Source organism: Zalophus californianus, chromosome 1 (genome assembly GCF_009762305.2).
Source record: "Zalophus californianus isolate mZalCal1 chromosome 1, mZalCal1.pri.v2, whole genome shotgun sequence".
NCBI classification, from domain to species: Eukaryota; Metazoa; Chordata; class Mammalia; order Carnivora; family Otariidae; genus Zalophus; species Zalophus californianus.
In genome coordinates this window covers 215,761,228-215,788,345 of record NC_045595.1, presented here as the reverse complement: position 1 = coordinate 215,788,345, position 27,118 = coordinate 215,761,228, and the positions used below count along the sequence as shown (strand labels likewise).

Genomic DNA, 27,118 nt, shown 5'->3' with positions numbered 1-27,118 from the left:
GATTAAAAGCAAGTTTCAGAAGGGCTCATCTAGATGATTTATGTAAAGTTTTAAACCATGCAAAACAGCACTCTGGACTGTTTAAGGATATATGGAAATGCAATACACTGATCCGACACCAAGCTCAGGAGGGGGGCCGGGGGAAGGGGACTAGAATCAGGGTGAGTGTGGCCTACACTCTCTCCGTAATGGTTCTTTGCCAAAGATCTGAAGCTAGTGTGAGAAAATCTTAATCAAGTGGTAGGTACGTGGGTATGTATGAGTCTCTCAACTTTTTTATACGTTTGAAAGACTGCAAATATTAGAAAAAAGATTAAACAAGAAGCAGTCATCCACACTCAACAGTTTCTGACTGCGCAGTGCAAATGTCAGCCTTCTGTTCCCCAGTCCTCGTGAGCTTTTATCTAAATTATCCCATTTAACTGCAGTAAGACCCTGAACAGCCATTTAGGACATACAAGGAGACAGACAGCAGTGCCACAGAGAAGGGTAACAAGAGTCTCCCATGAAAATACAGCTCTTGGCGGGGCACCTGGCTAGCCAATTGGTTGGGCATCCGACTCCTGAGGTTGGCTTGAGTCCTGATCTCGAAGTCACGGGACGGGGCCCTGTGTGGGGCCCTGTGCTTGGCGCAGACTCTGCTTGTCCCTCTCCTGCTGCTCCTCCCCGACCGTGCGCGCTCGCTCTCTCTCAGGTAGATAAATAAATAAAAGCTTTAAAAAATATGCAGCTCTTGGCCAACAAGTTTGTATTACATAAACGTGTAAACAGATAATAAACCTTTTAAAAATAGCAGATGGGCGCCTGGCTGGCTCAGCCGGTAGAGCATCTGACTCTTGATCTCAGGGTCATGAGTTCCAGCCCCACGTTGGGTGTAGAGATTACTTTTAAAAATAAAACACAATAAAATAAAAAAATTAAAGACTCACTCTCCTATTTCAAAAAAATTTTTTTAAATAAATAAAAATGAAAATAGCAGACATTTAATGCAAGAATGCTTTTAAACATTACTTGGTGAGATAAAGTCACACAAAGGTATGATTCTTACTGGACACTCATGATCAGAACTTAGAATACTCTTGCAACTGGAAGGAGAACTTAAATACCATCTACTCTGGTGTTTTTCCAACTTTTCAGTGGCACACATTCTATCCTCCTATTCAAGCGAGCTCTCCTGAGGAGGCTAAGTGGAGAGTCTGCTCTGGGGGAGGCTGGGCCAAGGCCTGCCCTCTAAGCACCGTCCGCCAACGACTGGCCACCCCTCTAAGGGAGTGGCATGGCAGTCTCTGGAAAACCCCTGGAAACCACACCCTCTCCTTGCTACTAACCCCCCCAACTCGGCTCCAAGAACACACTGTCCTTCTGCTACTGGTCTGCCTCATTTCCCATCTTCCCTCCTTAGATGGTGCTCACTGTTCTGAGCTACCTTTCTGACTTTCCAGAATCTACACTGCTATGAATTTCTTCTTCATTTTTAAAATTTTTACCATTTTGGGGCACCTGGCTGGCTCAGTCAGAGGAGCCTGAGACTCTTAATCTCTGGGTCATGAGTTTGAGCCCAACGTTGGTGGTGGAGATTACTTAAATAAGTAAATAAATTTTTAAAAAATGTTTAATAAATAAAATTTCTATCATTTCAACGCGATTTCGGAGAGGAGAGTCATCTTTACCTGATGGTGGTCATGAATATCGACCTAACACATCCTCAGTCCCCAGGGACGCTCCTTGTAGTAAAGCCCCTCCCGTGTCCGAGACACGGAGGCCCACACTCCTGCTTCTCCTCCTCCTGCTGTGGCCCCTTTCTCTGTCTTTCCCTGACGGCTGTGGGTTCCCCAGGGTTTTGTTCTAGGACCTCTTTGCATTACTGAGGTCTCCCTACAGGGTCATGGTATTCACTTCAATCATGATTTCCTGCCAGTGACTTCAGATTTCCACGCTAGACAAGCCTTTCTAGAAAGTACCAGTCCTACATATATCCAGATGCCCCCCAGACACCCCACACTCTACAGTACGAAACAGACATGTGCTTTCTGCGTTCTTTCTGGAACCCTCCTAGACCCTCCTCCAACGTCCGCTTCTTCACACTGAAACCCGCGGGGTCTGCGTCAGACCATGCTCTCCGTCCCACGGCCTAGATCACTGCAACTTTAACTCTTCTGCTTCCGTTTTTGTGCTCCTACAGCCCACTCTCTCTGCGCTGCCAGCAAACGTTGTTGTTGATCCTCAAGAGAAAAGGAGGAGGGACGGAGAGACAGAGACATAAGAAGGTTCACACGGGAGTATTTCAATCGCTGCTGACTGCCTTTAAAAACACCACATGACTCCATCATCTGTTCAGGAAGATCCACTTCAAATAAAGCACCTAAGAATAGCCACCCCCTTAGTCCTTTTTCAAAAACAGAAAATCGGCCATCTGTTTTCAAGATCTCACGGGTTCTTGAAAGCACACATGTATCACATTTCAATCTTTCCTGTTTTCCCCCCATCGTCAAGTGCAGGGGTAGAAAACTGTGTAGGATAGACTTTGATGGTGTTACTCACCTCTAATAGAATGCCTTTCAGCAGAGCAGACGCTTTGCTGGGTTATCCGCACGGGCTGTGCAAATGGTTGCTGTTCTTTCCGTACTAAGAGTTCTGCCACCACTCTGATGATTCTCACCGAGGCCAGGTCGGTCTGTCCACTCCCACATAACTCAATACACCATGTTTATTTATTTACTGCCACAGGTTTAAAATTCCCTACCTGGTTATCTGGTAGGGAATGAGCCTTAACTTTGTTCTACTCTTCTTGGCAGTCTGCTCTCACAAATTCTAGGGTCAGACAACGGACAAATTTAGGAACAACACGTGTACTTGCATATTGAGTACCCTTCTCCGCCCATCAGCATGGCATGATACTCTCTGCTCTCCTGTTTCTGGTCTGCCAAAGCTCCTCAGTGATATTTTGTGAGTTTCCAAAGGATAGTTGGCACATCTTTTGTTGGACATTTCTGGGTACCATATTAGTTTGTTGCTATTGTGAAAGGTGGGGCTTTTTCCAACGGATTCTTTTAAATCTGTTATTCCTGGTGTGAAGGCATGTTCCTGACTGCACAGGACAGTCCTGCACCCAGCATCGGTGTGGCAATCTCATTAGCCCTGATACTTCACTGATTCTCGGGGATTTGTCTGTGTGAGCAAACTTACAGTTTACAAAGAGTTTTGTCTTTTCCTTACCACTGTAATTTTAATAGAAGTTTAGATGGACAGATCTTTATTATATTCCTAATTTTATGGGAGTATTTTAAAATTTTAAGTTTTAAAGATTTTTTAAAATTTATTTACATGACACTGAGCAGAGAGCCTTACCTGGGACTCGATCCCAGGACCCTGGGATCATGACCTGAGCTGAAGGCAGACGCTTAACTAACTGAGCCACCCAGGCACCCCTAAAATTTTAAGTTTTAAATTTACATTTTAATTAATTAAAAGTCAATTAAATGGGCTTTTCAGTTTCCCAATCTCACTAGCCACATTTCAAGTGTTTCACAGATGCATGTGGCTAGCGGCTGCCATGGTACTTAGAGGCCGTGGCGGCTGCAGCACAAACCACTTCCACCAGCATGGGAGCTTCTACTGTGCTACTCTAGAGCAGACAGGTGCCTGTCTCAGCCCTGCTCATCCCACACATCTGTAATACCCATCTGGCTGCAGGAGGCACCTGAGTTTCTTTCAACACTGGTCTAGACTCCAGAGAGCCCAGTCCAAATTCTCCACTAGGATGCATAAATCCTGCCATAAACCAGCCCCCACCTTTCCCAACCTGCCCTGTCTGCCCGTGTGCCGGGGGAGCGCTGTCTGGAAATCCCCCAGCCCACTCAGCTCTGGCTCATCGTTTGTCTAGCATGTTCTTCCCTGCCCTCCTGCAACACCCTCCTCACACATGCTTTCAAATAAAGCTGGAAGAAACTCTTATCTCCTCCATCAGCCCGGCTCGCCCATTAGGAGAGCTGCTCCCCTTTGGGGGCCTGCACACATCTTACGATACAGCCACTGTGTACATGTCTTTCAGCCTCACTAAGCCATGAGCATCTCGGCACTCAGTCCGCTGAGTGTTGCTGAGCAACAGGGTGACACACAGAGTGTCTTGGTCTTCTCGCACTGCCCTAACAGGATACCACAGACTGGGTGGATTAAACAAGAGAAATGTATTTTATCACCGTTCTTAAGACTAGACATCTGAGCTCAAGGTGTCAGCAGCTTTGGTTCTTCCTGAGGCTCTCTCCTTAGCTTGCACACAGCCGCCTTCTCACTTGTCCTCACATGGCCTTTCCTCTGTGGGCACACACTCCTGCCATCTCTAAGAAGGACACCAGTCGCACTGGATCAGAGCCCACCCGTATGACCTCATTTAACCTTCATCCCCTCCTTAAAGGACATGTCTCTAAATATAGTCACACGGGGTTAAGGCGTCAACCTACAAATTTGGGGGACACATTTCAGCCCATGACGCCAAGATTACCTAATAATGAGGCCAGATTATCTCATTTCTATTACCTTTATCTCTAAATGATCTCCTAATTTTAGTGTTTCCTGAAAAGGGCTAATCCACACCCTCCATCTTCAGAGATAAGCAAAGCAAACAGAGCCTGGGAGTTAATAGGAACTCTCTATGACACGCTCTTTTGAGTTACTCACCTGCTTTTACAGCATGAATATGTCCTTTCACATTTCAGATACTTAATTTAAAGGTCTTTTATCAAAGATCCTGGAGAAAAAGTTCTGAAATCTGAAAGGAAACAAAAGATCTTTCTCTGCTATTTCCAAAATGGTACTCTCAAGTCATGAATAGTCAGTGTAAACTGAAGGAACAGGATTTCTATTCTTCCCTTAAAGCTGAGTAACACAAAGCCAAAGTCTGAAAGGAAACCCCTGCACGATTACTGCCCCAGTGATTACTTGAGGTGCTGTCCCAAGAATCCAGGAAATCTCAAAAACAGAAGCCATTCATTTCCTGTGTGGAAAAAGAAGAGGGACTCTGGGTGCATCACTCTAAGTGATTCTTTATCGATAGATGACAGAGACAACTATTTTTAGGTGTTGTGTCTTTCAACGATTTTTGAAACACAGCTTTTGTTTTGTTTTGTTTTTTGCCATGTAGTATATAATTTCCCAGTCTTTGTAATACACAAGTGCAATGTCAGAAATGTTAGATAATTTTCTCTATAAAGATTGATCCATAAAGACTGCAGTCTTACTCAAAAGCAAGCTTACTGTAAATAAAGTGCTAGCACAAAAATTAGTTTTAAAAGATCTACTAGCAGAGCAGAATAAAGTAACTCAACCCCCCTTCATCCCACCCACCCTTTCTTCAGCTATGTCACAGGACAGTGACCCAATACTTTGTATGGATTCATTTTTATTTTAAATACATGCTGCATATCACATCAGGTAAAAACACATGAAAAGATGAAATAAAAATGTGTTTCAAAACTTACGACTCTTCCGTACTTTTCAACTAAAAAGATGGAGCACTCACAGCCTGGACCCTGACGAAGAGAGACAGGCATGGCAGCAACACAATGGCGACCATTCCCCGGGGGTGCACGGCGTGAAGTGTGGGTGCTGGTCATGGGCTGTGGGGGTGACGCCATTCCCCAGGCTCATGTTTCCATGAGACTCTTCATTCGGGACCAGGGACCCCACTCAAGTCTCTTTGCAGACTTCTAAGTCCTAGATGTACATCCACCCCACTTTGTAAGACTAAGGGTCTACAGAGAGAAGGGGACCAGACGACCTAAGTGATCTGACCCCAGTTCACGCTTGCCTCCCTGCATTCTTAACACAGCAGCTAGTGAGTCTCAAGGACATACATTGTCAAAGCACAAGTTCCAGTGATCCCTCACGACGCTTCAAGTAGAAACCAGTAGGGCCACCGGGCTGGGCCCAGGCTCAGGCCACCTTTCTGGCCTGCCTCCTACAACCCACCACCTTCTCACCACCTGAGTCACCACGCTCAGCCGACCCACGTGGTCGGGATGCTCCCTCCCCAGGCACACGGAAGTCACCTGCCTGGGGTGTTCTGGCCACCAGTCTAAAACCACTGCCCTCAGTCCTAGGTGTTGTCTTTCTTTTCAGCAGAGCCTGGATGGACAGACGTCCGTGGATGTGGATGCACACCAGCTCTGGTGGCAGGGTCACAGAAGAGAGCAAGAAGCATCTGGCCCCAGCCCTCAGGAAGTGTCACTATGGACAACTAAACCAGAGCCAGCCACAGGCAACAGGGTCCTGAGAGAGGGAATAATTCAATTCAATACACACAGACCAACGACTATGTGGCAGGTACAATCTCAAAGTGCAGACCATTGATAAGGGAGACAGGCACTTAACCCCACAACACCACATAAGTCAGCCTTTCAACCTGGGTCTAAACCAGAGAGCCCATACGGCAGTTTAGAGCCTCTGAGAAGCAGATGCTAAGACAGAACAGACATGCAAGAGACTTAGGAGAGAAATGCCCGTGAGGGGAAACGGGGAGCAAGCCGCAGGCTGGAGCGCTGTCTGACACGATGCAGGTGATCCCTGGTAGAGGTAGAGGGAAGGCAGGCAGGCTGGGCAGGAAGGGCCTTAGACTCCACACAGCTCTAACAAGGTTTCAGGCCAGCACGGGTCCGTGAGCCAAAGTCCCCAGCAGGAGTCACAGGCTCCCAGGCCCGAGCCTGCCTTTGTACTCCTGCAACAGAAGTGTGGCCTCGGCAGGAAGGTGGTTTGGGCCCACAGCCCAGAGGTGAGGCCATGGGTGGATCACGGCCACCTCGGGGCTGGAAGATCCTTCCAGATGGCACTTGAGACTTGAGCCCCACACCAGCGGGCACTCCACTGGTAGTTTCTTCCTGGTAGTCTGAGCAACCAAACCAAATTCTGGGTCAATGGCCCCCTGAGACACAGGTCTGTCCTGCTGATGAATGGCTTCACTGAATCTGAAAAACTATTACCAAAAAAGCTAAGTATTCAATCAAGCACAGATGATTCTTAATTTACAACTGAAAACAGGGGTGCCTGGATGGCTCGAATGGTGGAGCGCGTGACTCTTGATCTTCGGGTCACGAATTCAAGCCCCACATTGGGCAACGAGATTATTAAGATAAAAAAAAGTAATAAAAGTTTTAAAAAACTGAAAATAAACACGTGTAGTTTTTATTCTTTTATTAATTAAACAATCATTCATTAAAATGCCTAAAATATGCTAGGTGCTGAAGACATAAAGACGAACAGATCAAAACTTCCTCTTTAAGTGTTCCCTATGAAGTAGCAAAGAAAAGCAAGCAAACAAAGAAATACAATCGTGCGATAACTCCTACAGGAGTGACACAATGAGCACTACAAGGACACAAAGTGGCAGGCACCTCACTGGATAAGCGGGTGTTCCTCAGAGCAAGGCAGAACTCCAGAGAGAAAGTGAAGTTTAAACAAAAGCAGGAATTCAACAGTTCAGACTAGTTGGCAATGAACAGTATGTGCAAAGTTTTAGGGTATTAAAACTGAAATCATAGTATTGATACTCTTAAAAGCGTATAAATCAAAATTCAATAAAGAAAAAAATTTTGTAAGGAGACAACTGTGCTAGGATGCTTCACTACAAAAAAAGTTCTAAAGGGGAATATTCCTGAATCATGTAAAGGGGGACATATAAGCAATTAGTAAGTACAATTTTCAGAGATCTTCCAGCATGTTTTATAAATTGAAAACATCTGATTGTCTTTACAAATATAAACAGAAATCCTTATTATGCCAGCAACAGATAAAAAATTTGTTACAAAAAAGTATAAAGAAATATACAAGGACATTTGGGTATTTCCTTAAAAGTTCTGTTAGAGTTGCATGGACTAGCACTTCTCAGAAGTTTTGGATTCAGGACCCCTTCAGGCTCTTAAAAATTACTGAGGACCCCAAAGAGCTTTTGTTTGTTTGTGTTATATCGATCAACATTTACCATATTAGAAATTAAAATGGTGAAATTTTTAAAATATTTCACTCGAATTTGTTTACAATAAACCATGTTAACATAAATATATTTTAATAAAAAATAACAGATTTCCAAAGCCAAAATATTCAGTGAGTACAGGTATTGTTTCACTTTTACAAGTCTCTTAAATATCTGGCTTTGTAGAAAACAGTTGGATAGATTCTCTTATCTGCTTCAGCATTCAACCTGTTGTAATCTGGCTTTTCTGAAGTCTACAAGGTGAATCCAGCCTCACACAGATGTTGGACAAGGGCGGAGTGTTTCAGTAGCCTTTACAGATCACTGTGGACATTCTTCAATACCACACCACCCAAACTAGGCAAGTGGTAGTTTCTCCCAGAACAGTTGCAATGTAAAATCTAAAACCGTATCAATGAACTTTTCGTACTGTTGTGTTACAACCCAATGGTCTATTATTTTGAATGGATCTTTTCACCTGTGCACAAATTTGTAACATGATACACTGATACTTAGAAAATACTGGTTCACAGAACTATATAGATCTTCCTAATGTTGACACATTTCATTATATAATATCAAAACCTGACATTAATATTGCCACTGATCTCATCAAAAAAGTATTTAAGTAATGAGAGGCTGTCATGCTCATGGTGCAGATAAGTTTTATAAAAATTTTTGTTCAAAAGCACAAGTATTATCATTGACCATAAATTCTGACAGTTGTTGTCGTTCATTTATGTTCCAGAAAATGTCCACCAGATATCCAAGTCTTGGAAACTGCAGTTTGTCCAACACCCATTTTTCAAGTAAACACGGCATTCTGCAACAAACGCGGCTCATTCACTTTGCAACTCAAGACACACAAGTGCTGTTCCTCACAACAGGCCCTGGAGCTCTTGGAGGCACTTCCCATTGTCTCATATGGACTATTAAGAAGATGGGCATTCAAGGGTTGAGAGTTAAGAAAATTAATTTGTATTGTTTCATCAAGGAAGGATACAGGTAAGTGACAGTGCCGCCTACTTTTGCTGCTGAGCGGGGAGTAGGTGAGGTAACAATGGCCGTCAGCACCATCAGTACAAACACAGGAAACAGAAATGACATCTTAGTGTCACTGAAAATAGTCTTCCTTCACAGGTGCCCAGAAAAGGTCTCAGGGACCCCCAGAGGAACCACACGGGCAGATTACTTCTGGAAGAAAACCCAGGAAATGGACACGAGAGAACACCTGGCGGGGAGGGGAGGGGCACACCACACACACTCACACTCACTCATGCTCACTCACTCCACCCCACACTTCCTTTGAAGTATTTCACTTCTCTGCCCCCGTATCTGCATTACTTTTTAATAAAACAGTGTGCAAAGCTGATCAATGGAGAAATGGAGCTAACCCTGACCTTTGACATCTGAAACATTAGCTTGCCAGTGGGCTCTCAACAATTACTGAATGCACGAATATATACAAATAACAAATACAAAAAACAAAAAGTGGCAAGAATCCCAAAGGTGGGAGCAAGTGTGATGAGACTTCCAAGAAAGTAGCCACATCAGAGAAGGCGTTTGGGCTGGGCTTTGATGGATGAAAAGAATTTGTGGACATGAGAACTTTAATATACCACAAAATATTTAGGAAGTACAACAAATGCTTATTGATGTAAAGGCAATGTCAGGCTTCTGTTTTGAAAAATAAGAATTATATAACAAATTACAGACGTTACAAACATTTAACGAGGAAAAAAGCTTTGTGAAGAAGTCCCTTCCTCTACACCCACAGAGCTTTTCCCCTTTTTGTTTGCCAGCAACCAGGCTGAGGCCCCTACGTTAACAAAATGCAGTAAAACAAGAAACAGACTAAAGGTAAAGCTTTGAAATAGACCTATTAACCAGAATAGGAATAAAGAAACAGGAGTGGAACAAAGTTGATTGTGTAGGAATTTCCTTTCTAAACCACTGCAGGCCACTCCACCAAAGCACCAACTTGACACCACCATCCAGGTTTTTCTTTTCTTTTCTTTTTTTTTTTTAAAGATTTTATTTATTTGTTTGACACAGAGAGAGAGACAGCGAGAGAGGGAACACAAGCAGGGGGAGTGGGAGAGGGAGAAGCAGGCCTCCTGCCGAGCAGGGAGCCTGAAACGGGGCCCGATCCCAGGATCCTGGGATCATGACTGAGCCGAAGGAAGACGCTTAACCGACTGAGCCACCCAGGCGCCCCCACCATCCAGGTTTTTCAAGCAGTTCAGCACCACCAGCCCCAAGATACTGTACAGTACCAAATGAGCTGTGAGCTATTTAGAAGGTAAGTTGACACTATAATAGGTAAAGTACCAGTGTTTGGGAATTAATTCTTCTTTAAAGTCAAAGTTACACGTCTGATAACCTCATTCTCATCCACGGACATTCTCATATACTTTAAGGAGCCGCACGTGTAAACTCTGTGTGTGTTCGTGATGGGGGGGTTGGGGGCTGCCTAAGAAGAGTGGGGTTCTGCTTTCCACCTTTCATCCTAGGAGATCCGAAGAAGGGTGAAACAGCTGGGAAAGTTAGGGGCCAAGACCAGAGTTATTTCCCTCTTGGGAATCCATAACATAAAGCCAACAAACCTGCCCTATCAGAAAAAATCAGTGTATTCTAAGACCAGAAGCCCCCTAAGGGCTGACCCCAACTGCAGTGGTTAATGATGACAATCCAGTGAGGATGCTGGGAAAAAGGCCACACGTGAGTTATGAATAAAGGCAGGGCCATACTCAACTAATCACTACTAGTCAACTAGTCTGGTGTACAGTCCAAAGGAAGTTGTGCAGGATTTTCCAGATTATCCAGGTATCCATCACTACCGGTCTCCACGTGGGCAGCATTTTGTCTGTCAAGTCCCTCTTCCCCTAACCTGCCTAGCACAGTGTCAACGCTAGACTTTATGCAAGTTCTCACTCAGAGAAACGTGAGCACTGCAAAGCCATCCTATTTTGAAATTACTTTATTCTGAATTAGAAGTTTATCCCCCGCACACACAATGGGGGGAAGGGAGGCCCAGGACAGAGTCGCACTTCCTACTTCTACTTGATCAAAATTTACAAGTGATGACAACAAGACTAACCTGGGTTGCTTCAGGACTGTGCTTCACTAATAACACCTTGCCAGTTTCAAGGCATGTTCACGTACTCTATCCGACTGACTCTCCACAAGAACTACCGGGTGTCCATAAGGCTGCCGGCTGCCTCCCCGACAGCCGACCAAACCCACATTCAGAGCTGCTATCATCCAACGGAAGTTCAGGGGCGCGTACCAGATGCCAGCCACTGTGTGCAGATGCCGAAGGTCGGCCTAAGACAGTCCCTATCACAAAGCGTCTCCAAGTCCAACAGGGAGGCCCTGCATCAACACAATCATGATGCAAGCTGAAAAAGCCAGCATCAAAGGTGTGGGAACACCCTGGGAGCAGGGCCAAGTGTCACAGGGCCTGAATAATCACAGACCTATTTGGGCCAAAAGAAAGGTGTCAGGCGAGTCTAGAAGCTGGGACATAGGCCAGGGCTCCTGCCTCCCTGGCGCAATGCACTCTGTCCTCTTTCAGGTTCTGTTCACACCCTTCCCGGCCTAAGCTAGCTTTCCAGTTTCTCTCCACTCACATCCGACCGTACACCCACCCTCTACTCATCTCTACATCCTCCACACGCATCTAAAATGAGGCCAGCACAAACGGAGCAACAAAGAAGCGTTTTGTTCACTGGATCCAACCTCATCTGTCAACTCCTAGAAAGCACTCAAACATACAGCCACAAAACAAGAATTGAGGGAATAACAAATACACTGGAGCAGAAATTTGGAGCAATCTACAAAACCATATCTGAAATGTGTAAAGTCTGCAGCTACATGATTTTCCCTTGATGAAGAACTACAACAAATTCAGGATAGTACTTCCTGTCAGAACCATTCCTAATTTGAGTTTTTCAGACTGCTCAAGGGCATCTAATCACAAAGAATTCTCAAATCCACCCACTTCTTACTGCACTTCCATTAAAAAAAATGTGCCATGTATCATAGAACTTTAAAAAATTTCAGTGTTGAATTCAAAACAGCTGCAAGTAGATGCTGTATTATCTGTAAAACAAAGGTGACAACTGCACCTTCCACTCTGAGCTTGGTGAGTGTTAAATCAGTGAGTCCAAGCAAGCACACACTTATTTAGATGGTTCTTTCAAAAATTCACTGCCCCAATCTGAGCCCACTTACCAACCTGAAACTTAATAACTGGACTATGAGAAAATGGATTCTAAAAACTGAAAATGCATTTGTTTCAAAAACAGAGTTAAACATTTAGATGTGTTTCCTCAAAGGCTGCTGGCTGCCCTGTAACTGGGCAAGAACTTACTCTTTGTGCAATGAATCCAAACACAACATCAGGACACAAGTCTCGGAAAAAGATCATTCTAGATGCCGAAGCCACCCACCTCTGAAGTGCAGTTACTCCAGTCTATTTTTGACAAACAACCATTCATTGAACTTTTTTTTAATTTTTAAGAGTTCCGGAAATGGGGCAACAACCTCGTTCTAAGTGTTAGTGCTTTGCATATGTTCCTTTAGCCTGAACGACGCAGACAGGCAGGTGCTGCTACAACCCGGTAATACAGGGGGCCGCGGACACACAGGCTGGGGTGGGCTCACAGGTCCTGGGTACAGCCACCCTCAGGAAGCCCAGACCTGCAGCCTGGAGCTCGGATAAACACCGCCTTACTGCTTGGACAAAAATGGTCATTCCCGTCGAGACTCACGTGCTTGAGGCCAAACCACCCAGTCAAACCGCAGGGCTCGGGGACCCGCCGGGAACCCAAAGGCTGGCGGCCTAAGGCGGGGGTGGGTGGGTGGTGGTGTCCAGTTCTCCGGGTGAGGGCCAGGCAGGGGTCCCCGGGTGAGGGCCGGGCGGGGCTCCCGGGATCCGGGCGGAATCCGGGTCAGGGTCTGGGCTCCCGGGCTCCGGGACGAGGGCCGGGCGGGGATCCGAGCCGGGGTCAGGGTCCCGGGTCCCGGGGTCCGGGGTGAGGGCCGGGCGGGGGGTCCAGGCCAGGGTCTGGGGTCCGGGGTTCGGGCCGGGGTCCTGGATGAAGGCTGGGCGGGGGTCCCGGGGGTCCGGGGTGAGGGCGGGGAGGGGGGGGGGCGGAATCCGGGCCAGGGTCTGGGGTCCCGGGGTCCGGGGTGAGGGCCGGGCGGGATCTGGGTCGGGGTCCGGGGTTCCGGGGTCAGGGCCGGGTGGGGTCCGGGCTGGGGTCCGGGGTCCCGGGGTCCGGGGTCCGGGGTGAGGGCCGGGTGGGATCCGGGCCGCTCACCTTCCGACAGCTCCAGCTCCAGCTCGGCCAGGCTCTCCCGCACCTCGGCGGGCAGCGGCACCGCCTCCAGCGGACACCCGCGGTCGGCCATGGCCCGCTCTGGCCGCGCCCCGCGGACGACCAGGCCGGAGCACGCCCGGGAGGGGCTGGGGCCGCGGTCCCGGCCGGCCCAGGGCCGGGCGGCGGCGGCGGCGGCGGCGGCGGCGGCGGCGGCGCGGGCGAAGGCTACCTCGCTCCCCTCAGCCCCGCGACCCGCATCTGCCTGGCGGGGAGTTGAGGCGACGGGGTAGGGGCGCGGCCCGAGTGGCTCCGCACCGGCGCGGGAGCGGGCGCGGGCGCGAGCACGAGCGCGGGCGCGAGCACGAGCGCGGGCTCCGCCGCCACTCCGCGCGCCCCCGGCCTCCCGGCCGGCCCTACACGGAATGCGCGTGCGCCGCGGGAAGGGCGGGAGGGGGAGTGCGCGTGCGCGGCGGGTCGTGGGCCGGGCTTGGAGCGGCCGGCCCGCCCAGCAACACCGAAGGCTCGCTCCCATTGGCCCCGAGGATGCGGCGAGTGCCCTGCGGAGTCCCATTGAGAGAGGCGGGCAGGTAAGCTGGGCGCCTGGACCAGTTTGCTGCCCGGGTCGAGCGCGCGCTAGGTTCGGCCCTGTCCGCCCTCCGGGGTTGGGGTCTGGGGTCCGCGGGCCTGCGCAGCCACTGGCCACCGGGGTGACAGCAGCCAGTTAGTCCATGTGTGACCCTGCAAGTGTTCCTTCAGCTGCACTCTTGGCGCTTTCCGCCGATTCCCAGTAGCCTTGCTGGGACACCCTGTGCGCACTTTGAATACCTGCTGGGATATTAGCAGATACCTACATGGGCCCCCCTGTGAGCCAGACATTTGTCCCAGGCTTTTACATGTGTTAGCTCATTTACTTTTCTAAACTGCCGCAGAACGTATAGTACTGACCAGCAATGAGCTCCAGCCGCCGTTTCAGACCCGGAGCTGACCTTAGGAAGTGCGAGGACAAGCACCGGGGAGCAGCAACACATGGGGAGGCTGGGAGCTTGCTGGTGAAAGGCGAAGTGTGTCTGCAGGGTGCCCCTGAAGGAGCTGCTCCCCAACGACATGAGGGGAAGTGTGCAGGGGTGGGCTGTAGCGGGTATGCCCAAGGCCGTATCCTGCCTGGAGCAGTCCGCAGCTGGTGACTGAATGGAGCGCAAGTATAAAGATCTGGCCATTTGGGCCCAACACCGAACCCCTCCGAGGATCGGCACGGGCCCCAGAGCACAGCAGACCGGCAAGAGCTCTGCAGGGCCTCCGCACACTTCTGCGTCCTCTGCTCAGTCCTGCTTCCTTCCCCTTCCTCTCACAGGTCGTCTCCCCCAAACTCCATCTCAGCATCTGCTTGTGGAGAAGCCATGCTACAGCGCTTGCTCCCAGGAGTGGTCTGAGGAAGCGAGGCAGGAGATGTGCTGGGTCACTCACAGCCCCTGTGGTGATCTGCTCATTTCTCACCAGCTCTGAAGCTGGAGGTGAACCGGTGACGTGAAGTGGAATACACAAAGTGGGTGACATATGGAGCCTTTGACATATGGAGTAGCTATCAAGAAGGGTCACAGAATTGGGTAGCTATTCCTCAGTACTACTGATACGTTTAAGAAAAAAAACGGGCGCACCTGGGTGGCTCAGTCGGTTGAGTGCCCGACTCTTCATCTCAGCTTAGGTCTCAGTCTCAGGGTCATGAGTTCAAGGCCCTCATTGGGAGCCCAGCATGGAGCCTACTTAAAAAAATAAAATAAATAAAAACAGGGGCGCCTGGTGGCTCCGTCGTTCAGTGTCTACCTTCAGCTCAGGTCATGATCCCAGGATCCTGGGATCGAACTCCATGTTGGGCTCCCTGGTCCGTGGGGAGCCTGCTTCTCCTTCTACCTCTGCCGCTCCTCCTGCTTGTGCTCTCTCTGTCAAATAAATAAATAAAAATCTTAAAAAATAATTTAAAAAGGAAAAAAGAAAAACAATGGATAGCTGATGGCTAACAACAGACGGTTGAAAGCCATGGAGCCTCTTTGGTTGCATATAAAGAAAACGTCTCCCACACTGAGATGATGAAGACAAGGCCCAGGGCGCCCGGGTGGCTCAGTTGGTTAAGCGACTGCCTTTGGAGCGACTGCCTTCGGCTCAGGTCATGATCCTGGAGTCCCTGGATCGAGTCCCACATCGGGCTCCCTGCTCAGCGGGGAGTCTGCTTCTCCCTCTGACCCTCTTCCCTCTCGTGCTCTCTCTCTCTCATTCTCTCTCTCTCAAATAAATAAAATCTTAAAAAATAAAAAAAAGACAAGGCCCAGGCCCAGGGATTAATACCTCAAAGATGGTAAGCACCCAACCAAGGCAGCTCTGTTATGCTGAGTCTGGGGCCCTGGTTGGGAAAAGCTGGGGCCGTGACACGGGCTGGAGGTATTTGATATCTGGCTAGATACCCTCAAAGGTTTTGACTCCCCAGGCCCTCCATGTGGCTCACCTCTCCCTGTTTAGCCAGCACTCCTTCCCCCACCTACTAGACACTAAGCATGGAATCACAGTTATTTGGGGGGCATAATTTAGCTGGAAACATGAGATGCAAGGGGAGCTATAGTCCCCTCCCCCTCAAAAGGACTGTGTATATGTTTGCTAGGGCTTCACTAACAAAGTACCACAAACAGGATGGCTTACCAGAAATTTGTCTCTGGAGACCAGAAGTCAGAACAAGAAGACGGCATGGGGGCACCTGGCTGGCCCAGTTGGAAGAGCATGCGATTCTACATCTAGGGGTCGTGAGCTGGAGCCCCTCGTCAGGGGTAGAGATTACTAAAAAACACATAAATTTAAAAAAGAAAAAAAGATGACAGCATGTCTGGGTCCTTCTGAGGACTGCAAGAGGCTGTCATTCCTCTCCCCCAGCTTCTGATGGTTTGCTGGAACGTTTGCTATTCCTCGGCTTGTAGGTGCATCACACCAATCTATGCCTTCATATTCACATGGCTTTTCCCTACATGTGTGTCTAGTTCTGAGTCCAAATTTCCCCTACTTAAAAGGACACCAGTGATACTGAATTAGAACCCACCCTAATTAATTCCTCTGAACTGGATCATCTGCAAAGACCCTATTTCCAAATAAGGTCACATTCACAGTTACTCAGGGTTAGTACTTCAACATCTTTTCTGAGAGGGGGTGGGGATAAAATTCAATCCATAACAAGTTGTAAGACCAGCCAATGTGTATTTCCAGGAACTGGGAAAATTTGTGTGGGGTTGGATTATGAGTGTGTTTAATGAGTGGTGGTCCCCAACACATTTAATTCATCAGCATGACCCTTGCAGAAATTGGAAGGGAGTTACAATGTAAAATTGGGTAGAAGACAAATGGAGTGATCCAAGGGGCACCTGCACCCCAATGTTTCTAGCAGCAATGTCCACAATAGCCAAACTGTGGAAAGAGCCCAGATGTCCATCGACAGATGAATGGATAAAGAAGATGGGGTTCATATACACAATGAAATACTACTCCGCCATCAAAAAATGAAATCTTACCATTTGCTATGATGTGGATGGAGCTGGAGGGTATTATGCTAAGTGAAATAAGTCAGTCAGAGAAAGACAATTATCATATGATCTCACTGATATGTGGAATATAAGAAACAAAACAGGATCATAGGGGAAGGGAGGGAAAAATAAAACAAGATGGAGTCAGAGAGGAAGACAAACCATTAAGAGACTCTAAATCACAGGAAACAAACTGAGGGTTGCTGGAGGGGAGAGGGGGCTGGTGGGAGGGGGTAACTGGGTGACGGGCATTAGGGAGGGCACGTGATGTAGTGAGCACTGGGTGTTGTATGCAACTCATGAATCACTGACCTCTACCTCTGAAACTACTAATACACTCTATGTTAATTAATTGAATTTAAATAAGTTTTAAAAAATAAAACTGGGTAGAAGAGTTTATTGGCTTATAAGCAATCTTCTGAGATATGGGGTTTAGGACCTGATCAAAGACTGGGTGTGAACTTGCTGAAGGGATGCTGCTAACATGATGGGGTATCTAGTGCCACATAACAAAGTACTACACACTTAGTGGATAAAACAGCAAGAAGCATCTCTCTTGGTGACTCATTTACGCACATGTCTGGCAGTTGATGTTGGCCCCCAGATTGTGGGACACATGGAACAAATACAGTTTTGCCTGAAGGCTATGCTGAAAATTGCATTGTCCCATTACATCCATAACAACATGTTCATCAGCCAGATGAGCAAGAGGTGAAGATGTTGGAGGCCTTGGAAAGATACAGATACTCCAGAGAGAAAATAATAAACCCCATGAAGATTCAGGGGCCTGCTACATTCATCATGGTTTTAGGGATCCAGTGGTCAGCAGTGTCCCACAGGGCAGCTTTCCAAAAGTAAAAGACAATTATTGCATCTGGCACCTTCAACAATTAGAAAGCAAGACATTGTTGGACCTCTTCTGGTTCTGGAAGCAGCATGTTCCACACCTAGGAATCCAGCTCTGACTCAAATATTGAGTGATTTGGAAAACTGTCAGCTTTGAGAAGAGCCAAGAACTTTGATATCTACATATTTGGATCATCAGCAAGGTATCCTGTTAGAGTGGTCCATAAGAGGGGCAGGTAATTAATGGAGGCCACAATAGGTCAGGCTCTGCTGCCTGAGCCAGAGGGTCTAGCAGGTGGTATGGGTGGTTATTGGTGGCGGGGAACAATGCCACATGGAGTTTCTGTCATGTCCCAGTAGGAGATTCACAATTCAGGACCCCGAGGTTCTACCATACCACTTAGAGCAGAAAATTTATATGTCTTTTTGGGGAAAAAAATATCCGGGTTTGCTGCTGTGCTAATAGAGATGGAGCACCTGACCTTGGAACACTTGAGTCACCATGCAGCCAAAATTGCCTGTTGTGAGATGGGCCATCAAACTTGGGAAGTCCTAAAGTCAGCTGGGCCCAGCAATAATCCATCATAAGATGGAAGTCTCAAGACTCAGCATGAGAACATACAGAAGTCACAAGTGAGTACAGAATAGGCAGCCCAGACCCACGTGGCATCCACTGCTGTTCTTTCAGACCCCTCTATCATTCCACACTTATCACATCCAGGGGAACCTTTATGACCAATTGACAAAGGAGCAAACATCTCGAGCTTGGTTCCTAAATGGTTGGCTTGGTATGTGAGTTCGACATGAAAATGGACAGCATGTAGGACAGTGGTTAAGGGTATATCCTCCCAAAAGACAAATCTCCTAGTCATTCATCTTTTTTTTTTTTTTAATGTAACAAGCAAACCAAGGTGAGACTACATATGGACTCCCACCAAGTGGTCTTTGTATAGAATGTTAATGCCCAGAGAGCATCCATGAAAGAAGTACTAAACAGTCCAGTAGACAGAATGCCTCGGCCAGCTGACGTTGGACAACCCTAGTATTGGCATGATGGGCACAAGAGTGGAGGCCATGCCTGGGCCTGGCAGTGTGAGTTCTCTGACCAAAGCTGATCTAGCCACTAGCTGCCACTGGATGTCCAACCTGCGAGCTAAAGACCAATGCTGAGCTCCCATGAGGGCTCCTTACGTACACTGAGAATTTCCTGCGTTGGAACTCTTCCATCTGGGAAGAGCCAGCAGTTCATTTTCACAGGAATAGATCCATATTCTCTGTATCAGTTTGGCCTTCCTGCCCACTAGTACCAGCCAGCAAGGGCTTATGGAGTGTCTGTTCCACTGGCGCAGGACCCATACGACATCATAGGAGACAGGATGCACCAACAGCAGAGGACGTGCAGTGAGCACGGGGTCTGCTGCCTGACAGAGCACTGGAACAGCCAGCCAGAGGCACAGCTGAAGTGCCAAAGTTGGGATTAAGATTCTGCAAAGCCACGGTGCCCTTCAGACCATTATATAGCACTGTGTTCCCAGTGGGAAGGATGCATGAGCCAAAACCCAAGGGGTGGAAACAGGAGTGGTCCCACTCACCATTGCCCCCCAAGGGACTCTGCACTTCCTGTCTTCCCAAGTTCAGACTGCAGGATTAGAGGTCCTGGTCCCCAAAAAGGACACTCACCCGCGAACGTATCAACTGTTCACTGGATTGCAAACTGGAGTTGGAGGTCTGGACACTGGGGGGGGGGGGTCAAAAGGAGGAGTCACTGTCTTGGCAGTGGAGAAGGTATGACTGCTCTTACGTTAATTACACCAAGGGGAAGAATATGTGGAACCCAGGTGATCCCTCTGGTGCGTCTTGGTACTCCTTTGCTTAACTGGGATTAAGAAGTGAAAGAATTAAAACACTAACTCAAAAAGATATCTGCACCCATATGTTCACTGCGGCAGTATCTACAATAGCCAAGATACGGAAGCCGCCCAGTGGCCATCAGTGGATGAATGGATAAAGAAGAGGTGGTAAATTCATACAGAGGAATATCATGTGGCCATTAAAAAAGAACAAGATCTGGCCATTCGCCACAACGTGGATAGAGCTAAAGGATATTATGCTAAGTGACATAAGTCATACAGAGAAGAGACAAATACTGTATGATCTCACTCGTATGTGGAATCTAAAAAACAAACCAAACAACAGAGACATCGACTCATAAGCACAAAGAACTGGCGGCCGTCAGGGGGGAGGTGGGGGGGTTGAGGAGGAGAAGGGGGTGAAGAGGCACGAACTTCCAAGGGGACGGAAACTACGGCGTGGGGAACGGTCAGTAATGTGCTGGTGGCTGCGTGATGACACACGGTGCCATGTATGAGCTTGTGGAGTCATGACGTCATCCACCTAAGACTGCTATCACATTGCATGTTCACTATACTTCAATTAAAAATAAAAATACAGGGGGCAGCTGGCTGGCTCAGGCAGTGGAGACCGCAAATCTTGATCTTGGGGTTGTGAGTTCCGAGCCCCATGTTGGGTGTAAAGATTCCTTAAAAATAAAATCTTTAAAATAAATAAATAAATAGGCACCTGGCTGACTCAGTTGGTAAAGCATGCGACTCTTGATCCTGGGGTCATGAGTTCAAGCCCCACATTGGGCATGAAGCCTACTTGATTAAAATAAATAAATAAATAAATAAATTTTTAAATAAAAAAAATTAATGAAAATGCATTAGAAATAAAAGCATAAGCTAAGAACATTTTATTCCATCAAAAAATAAAAAGTAGGAGCACCTGGCTGGCTTAGTCAGTAGGGCACACAACCTTTGATCTTGGGGTTGTGCGTTCAAGTGCCATGTTGGGCACGGAGATCACTTAAAATTTTTTAAATTAAATAAAATATAAAAATAAAAATACATTAGAAAAAAAAAGGAACCTAAGGAATTCGACTCACAAATGTAATGAAGGGGTCTGCCTCTTGATTCACAGACTCCCACAGTCCTGCTGTAAGGGAGGTAGCTGGTGTAGGTGCTGTCGGTTTAAGGTACACACCACTTTGAGATGTTCCCTCAAACGTGTACGATGTGCCTCCAGGCCAGTGCTGAATGGCAGCCTTCAGTGGCCACTCCACTCTTTGGTCAAGGCAATGGTTTCCAGCTGCTGGGACACACATGTTAGTTCTCAAACTGGCCCCTGTATATGGATACTCAGAAGAGAAAGAGGCAAAGGATGAGGCAGACCACTCCAAATTGGTAGGCGGCAGGTATAACAAGCAAGGCAGCTTACTTACGAGGCCTGTCTTGGGCAGCCATAAGACAGGTAGGTCTCCACGCCCACCTGCCAGTTAAAAGTCTATATAGATGCCTTAACTGGATTCAGTCACATACTCGATCCAGATGGACTCAACAAGGCTACGTCCTTGGGACAGCTCCCACAGTGGGAACAAAGAGGCAGAGCACACATTCCAAGGACAGGGTTGGGAGTGAGGAGCCTCCAATTGATGGCCCAGGTCAAGCTCAAGGGTCACCTGGCAGTCACATCCTCTCGATGACCTCCCCCAACAACGCTAAGAGCAGTGAGCTCTAGGAGCGTGAGCTCACCCTGCACTTCCCTTGCCTGAGAACAGCCTGGTGCTCAGAGGCGGGGCTGTGCTGAGCTGCCTGTGGGGGTGGGATGTTCCGCAAGTCCACGGATGCTGGTGCTGATGGATGCACCACAGGCAGGGAAGCCAAACTCACACCTGTCCTAGGGTGACAAATCACCGCCTCCTCTGTAACATGAGGAAGCAAGCCTCCATATCAGACTCAGCATTGGCCTCCGCTCCTGGCAACTCAGGCACTGAAAAGTGGCAGAAGCCAAATGGAAATCTTCCCAAATCCACCCATGAGCCGGGCTGTAGAGTGGCAACTGTCCACTCCCGGCTGATGCCAACATGCTCCGTAGATCCATCTGCAGAACAAATCTGTTCTTTTCTGTTCTGTCAACTGGCCAGAGGGAACGTCCCAGGAGACCACAGACCATGGGGGGAGGCAGGGGACTAGAAAATGCAGCACCACTCACTCTGGTTGCTTGGATCTGTTCGGACCCAGTTTTGTGTCTTCTAACACAATGGTATTAGACGGTGGGAGGGAGCTTTGGGAGGTCACGGGTTCCAGGGGGTCATGAGGGTGAAGCCTCCGTGAATCACGAGAGCTTGCCTCCCCGCCGACCCTCCTCCGCGTGAAGATACGAGTCACTATGAGCAGTGTGCTCCCCGAAGAGGGGCCTCACCCGAAGCCCAGCACGCTGCCACGCTCACCTTGGACCTCCAGCCTCCACAACTGCGAGAAATACGTTTTTGTTGTTGTCTGTAAACTAGTTTATGGTGTTTTGTTAGAGCAGCTAAGACAGCACGGTGTCCAGTCCTCGGTGGGATGCTCTTCACCGTTTCTTGACTTGTTCAGTTCGGCCCCGAGCAGGCCTGTTCTCCACGGGGCTCAAACTCTTGACAAGGGCCCAGGAGCTACAGCACCTGAGGGAAGGCTTATATTCAGGCGCCTTGTCACCCCTTCCTCAATACTGACCAGAAAAGACAATCAGTCCAGTTTCAGTCGGCAGAGGCCAGTGTCCGTCACAATCTTATCTTAGGGTCTTTGATTGTTTGGACACCATATGACTTTGGTCTGTTGCATTAAAAACATCATAGTAACAGGTCCTAGGGAACAGAAAGTAGCAGGATGTGTGCTGGCTGTGAGGAAGGCCCCATGGAAAGCTGGGGCTGCCACTCGGCAGTTTCTGGGGGCGAGCGGTCTCCGGAGTAGCACGCTGCCCCTTCCAGGATCAGAAGCCAGTAGTTACACCCTGCACCGCCTACAGCTAGGGACGGCTTGTCTGCATTTGGGTCACAACCATATTCGGATGTGCTGCCCCAGTCTGCACACTGAGGAAGCCACGGGCCGGTAGCTTCCTGGGAGACCAGCACTGCAGACCTGCAGCTCAGACCCTCAGTACCCCCAACGCGGGATGCCGGACAATGCTCCACGTTAAAGGCCCATCAGGGCAGACCACCAGGGTCTTGAAGCAAAGCTTTGTCTTCTTCTGCTAATAACTCAGTTTCCATTAGAGAAACCCCAGACTTATGCCTGGATCCTGACAGAGCCCAGACGCCTGCCCAAGCAAATCACACACAAACCACACGGTGCATCCTGCACAGGGCGCTGCCTGACCACCACGACGCGAGGATAGGAGGGCACAGCGGGACCCGTTGCCTGAAGTGCTACGTATGTGAGGTGTGATGAAAAAACAGGTATCTGGTCTTCGCTGTTGGTTCCTGGCTCCTGAAACCCTTGGACTTTCCTGATAGGAGCATCCTCTTGTTATAATGAGCCCCCCTTGACCATGCCAGAGTTTTTCACTCAGTGGACGCACAGTGGGGTCCCCAGAGAACTTCGGGATGGGGGCTGACTATTGACTTCGATCATGTGGCAAATAATCACGACTACATCATGAAGCCCTGATACAATCCTGAGCAAGGTTTGGGGGTCTTCCGGGTCGGTGAACCCCCTGCTGTGCTAAGTGGGTGGCACACCTGCAGAGGGCAGACAAGCTCTGTGCTCTGCCCCCCAAGCCTGTCCTGTGCATCGCTTCCACCCGGCAGCTCCCGAGCTGTGTCCTCTATACCAAACCAGTAACAGTAACACACAGCACTTTGGTTCTAGGCAATCCCCAAACCTGCAGGGAGACGTTGTGGAAACACCCATATTTGTGGTTGGCCAGGCACAGGGCCCCCACTTACGGCTAGTGCCTCAGGTGGGGCAGTCGGTGGGACTGAGTCGTGCCAACTCCAGGTAGTGTCAGAACTGAACGGACTCACTCAGCTATGCGGGAGACGTGCTGAAAACGGACAGCACACAAGACTCGAGTGCGTCAGGTATACGAAAGTAAGCTGCATGAAATTTCTCCTGCTCAGTTGTCCCCGTGTCTCTGTCCAGTTCTGTGTCGGACATGGATTTGCTTTTCCTGCCCAAAGCTCATTTGTGGACCTCCCAAATTCTTATTCACCATCACCACTCTCACAGTAAGTGTGGCACTCCCTGGTTACTAGTAGCTTCCATCACCCGGAGGAGCTCACCAGCGGATGGTGGAAAGGCCCACCTGCTCCAGACACTCCTGGAGCCATTCCTCCCACAGCCGGGACGTGTCAGCCTGGGAGACTGCGAGACAGGCATGGCCCCTGGTACTGTCACGCCAAAGGACTCCTGAGGAGTTTCTGCTTCCCATCTGAGGATGCTGGGCTCTGCTGTCCAAGGGAGGACTGCTTCCCCCAGATGACAACGGTCCCTTTGAACAACCAGTGGAGACTGTGCCCTGAATCAGAGGGACGGGGTCCGATCACCATGAGGCAACTGGGCGGCCAGCATGCAGGAGGACAGGGAGATCGATCTGTAACCCAGCGTATTCACTGGCCACCTCCTGGTGCTCGGCACTTTCAGGCTCAACTGTAAGAGGAGGAAACAAGGGAAGTCTTCTAAAACCAAGACTATTAAGGTCTCAAATCTTTCTGGAAGGGGAGCTAAGGTCACCCAACCAGCCAAGGTGCTGGCTGAGGGCCAGGAACCAGGGCCCGGGTGATGGAAGTGGGGATCGATGCCAAGTAGGGCCTTGCGACTCCATACAGAACAGGGAGGTGGCAGGGCCCCTCCCCCTCCAGCACCCCCACTTTGTGTGACAAGCCGCAGTGCATCAGCTGCACAGTCACGAAGGACTGACCCTGTCCTAGAGGAGGGGTCTGTTTCCCCTGGAGAGCAAGGCCGTGCGGGCCGTGGAGAGGCGCAGAGCATCCTACAATACGCCCTTCAGGTCAGGCAGGTGTGCTATGTTACGTCTCGGTCATTAACTGTGGGTGAGGCACGAGAACCGAAGGGTGGCTGGTGCTGCCCACGTACCTTCAGATTGATTCCCACCTGTCTGCTCTGCACAAGGACCGTCCCAGGCTGCCTATCCAGCCTTGGTGGCCAGGAGGGCAAAGATGGGCATTTCTCTCCTTTTGACAGTGCTGCACGCAGCATCCCCGAGACCGGCTCCTGCTGGAGGGCCCTGTCCGTGTCCATCGACCTGCAGCCCCCAGGCCAGCAGCTACTGGCCGGGCTCATCACAGCTCCTGCGCCATCAGAGTAATCAGACCCTTGCATTAAATCCCCTTTCCTTAGGCACCTGGGGTGGTTGCTGTTTCCCTGCGCGGGCTCAGATTCAGACAGGACCCTATTATTAGAATAAGGCATCCTGGCCCAGACTCCGGTTGGTCATGACGTATTTGTTCATCTTTTCTTATGAAAATTTTCACACAACCAGATACGCACTATATGAACTAGATTCAACATTTAACAAGGATTTTGCCATGTTTACTTAATACATATTCATGTGTATGTATTTTTTTTCTGATCACAGAACCATTTCAAAGTATGTTGCATAGGTTGTGGCTCCTTATTCTTTTTTAAAATTTAAAAAAATTTTTTTAATTTAAATTCAATTAACATATAGTGTATTATTAGTTTCAGAGGTAGAGGTCAGTGATTCATCAGTTGCATATAACACCCAGTGCTCATTCCATCACGTGCCCTCCCTAATGCCCGTCACCCAGTTGCCCCACCCCCCACCTCCTGTCCAGCAACCCTCAGTTTGTCTTCTAGAGGTAAGAGTCTCTCATGGTTTGTGTCTCTCTCTGATTTCATCTTGTTTCGGTTTTCCGTGCCTTCCTCTATGATCCTCTGTCTTGTTTCTTAAATTCGACGTGAGAGTGAGATCATATGATAATTGTCTTTCTCTGACTTATTTCACTTAGCATAATACCCTCCAGCTCCATCCATGTCACTGCAAATGGCAAGATTTCATCCTTTTTTATACCAGTAATATCCCACTGTGTATATACCACATCTTCTTTATCCATCCATCAGTCGATAGACATTTGGGCTGTTTCCATAGTTGGGCTATTGTGGACATTGCTGCCATAAACATGCATGTCCTCTTCAAATCAGAATTCTTGTATCATTTGGGTAAACACCTCATAGTGCAATTGCTGGATCACGGGGTAGCTCTATGTTTAACTTTTTGAGGAACCTCCACACTGTTTTCCAGAGGGGCTGCACCAGCTTGCATTCCCACCGACAGTGTAGGAGGGTTCCCCTTTCTCCGCATCCCCGCCAACATCTGTCGTTCCTTGACTTGGTCATTTTAGCCATTCGGACGGGTGTGAGGTGGTATCTCATTGAGGTTTTGATTTGGATTTCCCTGATATGGCTCCTTATTCTTAATAATTCTGTGTATAAAGCCTAAGAAAGCAGCATTCTGTTACCTGTGAGCACACCCAAGATTTACAATCAACTCCCTTGAAATCTACTACCCAGCACAGATTCAGGTGTACCCCCAGTGACCCCTAAAACTATCTTCACAGCTGCTGTCCCTCAACTTAGGGACTAAGCTTCACCACTGCACTGGGTTCTGTCTCCCTGAGCGAACAGGCCCTCACGTTTGTTTTCTCATCGGTGTGGCCAACCTGACGAGACCGGGCGAGTCACTTACACAGTGTCCTGCATCTATCTCCCTCCTCACAGTCTCATGCACTTTGTCCCTCCAAGCCGGGGGCAGCCACTGGACACACAATGCAGCCCACACAGCATCACCCTTCCCGAGGCCCAAACGCCAGGCCGCCTGCTCGTCTGGGAGGTGCTTTTAGGACGCCAATGGAGGGCCCTGCTGGGGGCTGCAGAATGGCGGTTCTCTAACTGGATCGTCCCCTCTCCCTAGTAATGAGCCAGCACTTTTCCGTGACCAAGAACGTTCCCCTGCCTGGGAGGGTACCTGCAGTTCCTCCGTGGGGCTGGGTGATGATGATGAACTCCACGGGTATGGAGCCGGGATGATGGTCACTTCTGCTGGTGGCCCCACACGAGCCCTCCCACGTGGGTAATTCTTCAGTACGTGATAACCTACCACAGTCACTCTCCTTCTGGACAGGAAACCAAGGAGACCCTGCCAGGGCTCCTGCCCCCGGGGGTTGGTAGCGATCCTGGACGCCATGAAAGCAAGCTCGGCAGAGCGGGGCAAACGCTAGAAAACTGGCCCGACGGTCACGTTCACTGACACACAGAAAACGCAGACATGCACCAGTGCTGTAGGCTACAAGGAAAATCTACCATGGAAATAAGCAGTCATTTGGAAAAAGGTGTTTTATATTAAAACCTATGTCCAGCATCCAAAGGTCCTAAAACCACATGGAAATACTTAGAAACCAAGAAAGACCGAGGCAAGCAGCCATCTTTCAGTCTTTACTGGGCAAAGAAGACTTTGCATTCCACAGAAAACATTGACGTACAGTTCAACATAAATTGTAGGTCTGTTTTGACTTTTCGCCAATGATGAAGCAAATTGGATAAAACTAAAAAACAACACAAGGGCCA

At 48.8% G+C, this 27,118-nt stretch overlaps 1 protein-coding gene across 8 annotated transcripts in view; it reads right to left on the bottom strand.

Moving 5' to 3' along the window:
- The window catches only part of DIP2A (disco interacting protein 2 homolog A), a 106,355-nt gene extending 92,778 nt beyond the window's left edge, over positions 1–13,577 (bottom strand). For 6 of the 8 annotated variants that reach the window (XR_003517907.1, XR_003517908.2, XM_027582434.2 and 3 more), the window contains exon 1: positions 13,291–13,381. Coding sequence is in view for 6 of the 8 variants with exons in the window: in XM_027582434.2 (XP_027438235.1) it covers positions 13,291–13,381 (91 nt within the window). In the remaining 2 variants the exon portion in view is untranslated. Of the gene's footprint in view, positions 1–13,290 lie in introns of all 8 variants that reach the window. The other 2 variants (XM_027582435.2, XM_027582436.2) reach the window with 2 other exon arrangements.
- Positions 13,578–27,118: the final 13,541 nt, after the last annotated feature.